Genomic DNA, 8,525 nt, shown 5'->3' on the forward strand with positions numbered 1-8,525 from the left:
ATGTTAATGGAGATAAAGGAGTGTGAGAATGGTGGCACAACTTGACTATAATCAATGTGCCTGAAGTATGCATATAGAAACTGTGGAATTCGTGTATTTGTGTATTTTCTCAACACCACAAAATAAATCTGAAATATTTTAATGATTGTGGCATGGTAGTCCTCTGCCAATGTCTCCAAGAAATAATGACTGAAAACTTTTCAAATTTGATGAAAGATTCTGAGATCCATGTGGTAAAATACATAGCTGGAGAATTTTACTCCTTGAAGAACGTCAGAACTGGACAGTGTCAAGACAGCTGGGCATTCTTAAATCCTGGGAGCCCAGCAAAGCCCAAGTTGACTATTTGCCATACACCCAGGAGAAGCCATTCTCTTAGGATGAGAGATAGAAATGCCATGGACCCTGAATAGAGAGTCTCCTGTCAGGCTGACAGGAGGTGAGGCCCAAGGAGCTGAGCATCTAAGAAGAGACTGCTCACCTAGAACCACTGACATGGACCCAGGAAGAACAACAGGGAAGAGCAGAAATGAAGGAAAACTCAAAAGGCCTTGGGAAGGTTGGGAAGACCAGAGCAAAAATTACTTCAGTGCAGCACAACAGCCGTTCCACAGCTGGCAGTTGTTCCGTGCTGTGTGGATCTTTGTTTGTTTCGGTTGAACTTGAAGAAATGATCTGTTTCTTTGGTTGTTAAAAGTATACACAGCAAACATACACCAATTTAGTAATTTCTACGTTTACATCACCAGTTGAGTTGCTTTGGTCAATTTGAGACCATACAGATAGGTCTTTAAAAGAGCACAATGCTCAAGACAGACATTCGCTGCTAACTAAGCAAAACTATTGTTTGGTTTAAAGAAGATTGAAGGGATAATTTTTGGTTTCAGGTTTAATTATTATCTCAGGGTAACAGTTTCAGGAATTGGTCTAGCCTCCTTTGCACCAGAAAGTCTAGTTCCTATTACATAGGAAGTTAAGATTCTGCTCCACATTTTTTCCCTTTTGATCAGATTATTGTATAGATTTTGATTAAAATTTTCAGTAATGGTAGTTGGGCACCATCCAGTTCTTCTGATCTCTGATCTCATTGCAAAGAAGGCACTTACTTATAGTGCCTTGACCTGTGAATGTAATACAATGTTACTATCATATCTAATGTAAAGTAGTGCCATCACTTTCCAAAATGTTGTCTAATGCAATGTAATCAGCCAATTGAGGTAATAGCAGTTTAGGGTGGAGCCTACACCTAATTACTTCTGAGTTACAAAAAAAGAGCAGATTTGACACAGAAGGTGCACTCATACAGGAAGATAGGCAACATGTGAGGATCATTTCCAAGCCAAGTCAACGATGAGCATCTGGGACGGCCAACACGGAAGAATTAGCACAGCTGTCCTGTCCTGTTGGGTAGCTGTGTCAGCCTTGACTCGATGGCAGTGAGAAGTAGGGAAAGTGACTCTGATTTGGAGTATTAACCTACAACACTGTCAAAAAACACAAGTAAACCTCTGTTGTTAAATGTCACCCACTTGTGGTATTTCTATAACAGAAGCACTTGCAAACTAAGTGGGCAAATGTTTTCTGCAAAGAGTCAGATAGTGAATGTTTTAGGCTTTGTGGGCCACCTAAAGATCTCTGGCATACTCTTCTCTTCTCTCTCCTATTGTAACCACTATGAGAAATGCAAAAGTGATTCCTGTACTTAGTTGAGGGATGTGCAGACACAGGCCACAAGTTGTTTTGCCTTACACACCCCTGATAAAGATTAATAACACATTTAGCAAATGATGTTAAGGGGGAAAGGGTGATATATTGATGACAGGACACTGAACTTCTATTAAAGATGATAGAAAGACCTGGAAATGGATCATGATGAATATATTTAATGTCATGAAGTTGTTCATGGAGAAAACAATTCAAATGGCAAATCTTTTAGTACATATAGATTCACTATAATAAAACAAGAAGTGTTTTCTTAAACTGACCTATGAGGGGGTGCCCAAGAAAACCCGGAGTTTGGGGGGGGGATGTTAATCTGGGTGAACTAGGGAAACAAATCCACAGAAACCCACATATGTGTAAGAGAGAGTTTTATATAAAGGGTAAGTGTACATTCAGAAAGTATCCTAACCGAGTACTGTCCAAGCCCATAAGTCCAACATTAACCCATATGCCTGACACCGATCTACAAAGTCCTCCTCACAAAAGACACACAATGACGCTGACTGCAGGAGGAAAGCCGAATCAGTGAATGTGTAAGCATCTCAGCACTGGCAGGGGTCTCCACACGGCTGCTCCACGGCTGCATCGGGGTAGGTCCATGTGGCTTCTCCTTGGGGATGTCTTGCAGGAAGTGAGCCTTGCTAGCTGAAGCAGGGAACTGGCTAAGGCAGCTCCACCCTGGTCCAACCATCAGAAAGCAAGAGACCTGAGAACTAGAAAGGTGAAGCTCACAGAGCCATTTATCTCTCCACCCTTCAATTAATCTCACATGTGTTTATCGGCCAGGTTGGCACAATAAACCTTAACTATCTCAGGGGGTTTCAAAGGTATACATTTTAATTTTTTATTTTTATTTTTTTACAAAACAACCTTATCACCTTCAAAGTACTGTGCATTACACTTACTACGTTTGTCAAATCTGCGATTCCATTCTTGGAAACATTTTCAAACTCATCTGTATGGATGGTTGACAGCACCGCCCTCATTTTTTTCTTCACCACCGCTTCTATGTCATCAAATTGCTGTTCTTTCATGTCCCTCTGCATTTGAGGAAGCAAAAAGACATCACATGGAGTGAGGTGAGGTGAGAAAGGTATGTGGGGAAAGAGAGGCCTGCTGTTTTTCACCAAAAACCGGAGCACTGATAAGGGTGTGAGCAGGTACATTGTCGTGGTGGCAAAACAAGTCCCCCATCTGCCACAAATCAGGCCTTTTTTGTCACACACTGTTACACAATCTTTTCAGAACCTCTAAATCAGTGGTTCTCAACTTTCCTAATGGTTCCACAACCCTTTAATACAGTTCCTCATGTTGTGGTGACGCCCCAACCATAAAACTACTTTCGGTGCTACTTCATAACTGTAATTTTGCTACTGTTATAAATCGGACGACTCCAGTGAAAGGGTCATTCTACCCCAAAAAGGGTCGCGACCCACAGGTTGAGAACCGCTGCTCTAAATAGAAAGCTTGATGAACAGTCTAACCTGGTGGAACGAACTCCAAATGCACTACAAGCCAACATTTTTGTCTGTTTGGGAAATTGACAAACATCCAGAACAAGATTTATCATCAATCCACGTTTCACCTTTTTTGAAATGAGAAAACCACTCATACACTTGAGTTTTTCCGATAGTGCTGTCCTTGTAAGTTGTGTTCAACTTCACAACAGTTTTTGCAACATTTTTCCCAAACAGGAAATACAATTTCACAGCAGCACACTGTTCTCTTAAATTTCTCATCACAAAAAAAGAGGTTCGAGTAAAAACGCTTTTACAAAAAAATTCCCTGTGACCAGAAAGAACCTTCCCAGGCAACACCACTGGGTGCACTAACTCAGAGTGAGTTGCTTGATGCTCACCTAGCGGGCCGCCTAAGGGGAGAAGAGGTGGGGTGGGAGGGAAGGAGCAGTCTCCGTTTTGTTTTTGTTTTTTTTTGGGGGGGGGTACCACCTCATATGCACAATAGCTACATTGACAGCTCAAACATTAGAACAGTTGTGGGGATGGCACAGGACCCGGAAGTGTTTCGGTCTGCTGCGCATGGGGTCACTGTGAGTCGGAACTGACTCGCTGGCACCTAGCAAAACACTTGCTGTAAGATGTCCGCACAGTAGTTACGATGAAGGGTAAGTGCCAAGAAGGCAGGATGAGAGAAGCTTCCAAAACTGCTAGAAATGTCTGCTTCTCTTCCGGGAGCTGGTTACATGAATATATTTGATTATGGATAATTACTCTGCACACTGACGATATGTGAGTCTTCCTATATGTATATTGTACTTCAATTAAAATCAATAAAATTTGAAGCATTCTAATTCTAAATTCCTATCTTAAATGCCTGTTTGTTATAAAACTTAGCGGTACATCACAGTGTGAAATTAGGGGGTCATTAAAGATGTAGATTGAATATGTTATTCTCAAATTAAGTTTCTAGAAATATTGCAAAATATATGGGAAATTAAAGTTTTCATTATACTATTTGTTTTGCAAGACTGATTTTTCTGAAATATAAAATGGTTCAGGCCTTAGTAGAAAGTGGAATACCTTCAGTCTCATTTCCAGATGTTTAAAACATTAAGCTCTTAACTGCCACATAACAAGTATTTGATTTCTTGTCTACTTTTATAGAAAACAAAATGATTATTGATTATGCCAAGCATATAATATTAAAGCCAGTTAAGTGAAAATACCATTTTATCTTATTAATAACTTTGCTCATTTTTATTTCTCAAACCTTTTCTCGTTACACTTGTTTACTTGAACTGCAAACGTGAGTCCTGTGGACTTGTTATCCGTGCCTTGCATGGGAGCAGCTGCAGTGTGCCTGGTGACAAGTCTGGCCTGGGCAGAGTTAGAAGACAATACGCAATTATTGTAGGCTTTCTTTCTCCCATTTACCCTCAGACCTCTCACTATTTATAGTGTGAGGTTTTCAAAGCGATTTCTTTATATAATCTCTAAAATCCAGTTTCAGAACTTGCAAAAGAGTTGTATTGTCCTCACTTATAAGAGCATTTCTCGGGGGGAGAGAAGGAAAGAGGAAGAACTGATACCAAGGGCTCAAATGGAAAGTAAAAGTTTAAAATAATGATGGCAACATATGTACAAACAGTCTTGATACAACTGATGTATGGATTGTTATAAGAGCTGTAAGAGCCCCCAATAAAATGATCTTGGGAGGTGGGGGAGAACATTCATCATGACAGGGAAATTGGAACAAATAAATTGTAGCCCATGGTCAATCATCTATACGGTTGCACACAGCACACTTCACACAGGTGCTTCAGCATAATGGAAAGAGTTGAGGAGAGATTCTGACGCTGGTGACATAGTGGTTACACATTGAGCTGTGAACAGAAAGGTCATCAGTTCAAAACCATCAGCTGCTCCATGGGAGAATGACAAGGCTTTCTACAGCTGTAAAAGCTACAATCTCAGAAACCCACAGGGCCAAGTAGGCCTTGTCCTATCGGGCCACTGCGTCAGAATAGACTGGATGGCAGTGAGAGAGGGGAGGGAAAACATAGAAGCGGTCTAACTACGGGTATTCAACAATAAAATTAGAATAATATATCGTACTACATTAAATCCATGTATAATATTTAGCACAGCATCAGGCAACAAATACACACTAAAGGTTAGCTATGTCAAAATATTCATAATTACATGTGTGTATTTTTTAAAGATTTGGATTTGCTCTTGACTTTATTCCTCCGTTCCAGACAGGTGTTATCAAATGTGCCCTTCAACAAGGTTTCATAAACCTACATCACTACAGAAAGAATGGATACATCTATCCCTATCTTCTGTACAGAAACTGAGCTATGGTTTTTCACATAAATGCTGATTTGACAAATTCATTATTAGATCTTATTTTTCATAATTATTGGGAAGATGTCATTTCATATATTTATTGACTCTATAGTCCATAAAGTACCTCATAAATTTGGTGGTATTTAATGATGTAATCATCCTCCATTTGGTGGTCTGATGTGGTCCTCATCCAGTTTCACATAATGCCAATTTTTGCACAACCGCCTGCTATTTGGAACTTGACCATGTCGTGAGATGAGCAGTAGGCCTGCTGGCGCAGCCGTTCTACTTGGGCTGAGATCTACATGGTCCTCAGTTTGAAGCCACCAGCAGGCCCACAGGAGAAAGAGGGGGCTTTGCACTCCCCCAAACAATCTGGTCGGGGGATCTCACAGGGGTCGCTGAGTCAGCATTGACTGGATGGCAATGCGTTTGTCATTAGTTTGGTTCTGCATGAATCGGAACAAGTTATTCAAGTGATGGTCTTCGATAGAAGTTATCTTCAGAATATGGGATTAACCACTTAGAATCAATCGTATAAACTCTCTTCAATCATCCTAACAATTTACTATGATACGTACTTCAAAGAAACAAAAAGTCAAGTTGTAATTCACTTAAAATAAACTTTATTGCATACTGTTAATATGGGTAGTAGCAAAAACCACACAGTAAATGTGCTTTGTCTTATAAAACTATAAATTTAAAAGATTTTAATTTGAATATAACACCTGTATTCCATCTATAGTTTAAGTATTGGACAATATGTTTGAAAAAGTAAATAAAAAGGGAAATAAACTATGTAGAGTCTTTTACACATGATCAAAAGTAATTGTGGAATTTTCACTTTAGTTTTAGATGAGATTACTTAAAATATGGATTTTAAACTCTTCTAATTTTCATAGAGACAGATTTAATCTTGACAGGTGAGTTATTTTTGGTCCATGTACCCCACTGAATTCCAGTTCCTTGTAACTTTCTGGGGAAGTGGTGAATGCCGTTCAGGTTCGCTAGGCCACACCGGCTGAACCACCAGCCAGTGTTGTTATTGAAGTGACTGCAGCTCTTTACAGACTGACCATGGACCAGGCACGCAGGACGACAGCCATCATTATCAACATCTGATGTGCTGAAAGGCATTGCATTTTGATTATCTTCCTTCCGGAGGCCCCGGAATGCATCACCTGCATGAAGTAGATCTTTTTTTAATAATTGTATTTGGAGGCACTTTCACTTTTTAGACTATCAGCCAATTGTGCAAAATCATTCCATCTAAAAATAAAATGTTAGCTATTTTTCTACTGTTTATCATATTAAAATACTTACAATATATTAAAATTCAGTGATATTTTCCTCAATGTGATAAGCATCATTTAAGAGGGCATTTGATATTCAATATCAACTATACATGGAAGTAGACCAAATCAAATGGTGTAGGCCAAAAATAAGGCGGTATATGCCTGTCCGGTTTCACAGAAGAGTAATAATTTATATTTAGATCAATTAATTGACTTAATTTACTAGATAATTAAATTAATTTATATTGATGATTTTAAAACATAAAATCCCTCACACCTAATAGGTTTTCCCCCACATAGAATGGTATAGAGAAAAATAAAATGTCCACCTTTGAGAAACTTAGGTTTATAGTTGTAAAGATGTTTTGTTTTCTTAAGGAGCCACCAAGTTCATATAAATATCCAATGCCTTCAAGAAAAATTCAACCACATCCTTGAAATGTGCCTTTTCTTTGTGGTTCTCCACTAATTGTTTAGCAATTAGAACAATACCATTTTTAAAGGGCTTACATTGAACAGTGTATGTACACTATCGCCTATGCCACTAAAACACGTCAAGGTTAAGTATCTAGCAGAGACAGTTGTTCAGTTTTGTTTTATAAAACTGTAATATTAGAAAACTTTAAACCAGTGGCTCTCAACCTTCTTAATGCCACCACGACCCATTAATACAGTTCCTCATGTTGTGGTGATCGCCCAACCATAAAATTATTTTCGTTGCTACTTCATAACTGTAATTTTGCTACTGTTATGAATCGGGCAACCTCTGTGAAAGGGTCATCTGACCCCCAAAGGGGTCGTGACCCACAGGTTGAGAACCACTGATCTAACCCCATTTTTAAAAAATGTTTTATCCCCATGGCCGTGTATTCAGACTCATGGCAATCCTATCTCGAGTCTCTAAGACTGTACGCCTTGATAGGAGCAGATTTGCCACATCCTTCTCCCACAGGGCAACTGGTAGATTTGAACCACCAATCTTAGCCCAATGCCTGACCTATACCCCCTCTAGGGCTCCCTAATAAAGTCATAGCATCTAAATTGCACCTATAGTCAAATTTCATCTAATATGTGTGAAATACTACTGAGAAGAAGAAGCTATATAAAACTTAAGAGAAACCCAAGCCCATGTTTGTCTCACTGTGTTTCTAAGTGCTCGCCATCTCTTGAGTTATATCTTTGAAGTCCCTGAGCTCAAAGTCAAATGTGCAGCCTAACTTTACCACACACGTGATCACTTTTAACCCTCTGGTTCTGTCTGTTTCTATCCTTAAATTCCACTAATTCTTCTTTCTCTACTTGTTTTGATCATATTAGGTGATCAACAATGAAAGTTTTTTCTCAGCCTTGTGGAAATGTAGACTAGGCCATTGCAAATTGTATCTTTTCATTATGTTCAGTTGTAGAGAACCCCAAGGTAAACTTTCCCTAATACAGCATTAGGCTGTCCTTGATACATACTTTCAAAGGAGTGTGGTGGGGCACTGGTTTAAGCATCGAGCTGCTAATGCTAAGGTCAGCAGTTCAAACCCAACAGCCTCTCTGGGGAGGAAGAGGACATGATCTTCGGCCAAGATCTGCGTAGCCTCGCAGACCCTAGGCAGCAGTTCTACCCTGACCTATATTAGGGTCCCTGGGAGTCCAAATGGATTGGATGGCAGTGGGTTCAGGAGGGTTACAATTTCAGGGAGGAAGTATT

The 8,525-nt window shown here is 39.6% G+C and overlaps 1 protein-coding gene across 1 annotated transcript in view; it reads right to left on the reverse strand.

The window, feature by feature from the left end:
• Nucleotides 1-6,392: 6,392 nt before the first annotated feature.
• ANGPTL5 (angiopoietin like 5) overlaps nt 6,393-8,525 on the reverse strand; it is a 27,939-nt gene continuing 25,806 nt past the window's right edge. The window contains 1 exon segment of the mRNA XM_030887683.1: nt 6,393-6,712. Within this exon segment, the coding sequence (XP_030743543.1) occupies nt 6,393-6,712 (320 nt within the window).

Source organism: Echinops telfairi, unplaced genomic scaffold (genome assembly GCF_000313985.2).
Source record: "Echinops telfairi isolate 266 unplaced genomic scaffold, ASM31398v2 ScPeMD7_7421;HRSCAF=8459, whole genome shotgun sequence".
NCBI lineage: Eukaryota > Metazoa > Chordata > Mammalia > Afrosoricida > Tenrecidae > Echinops > Echinops telfairi.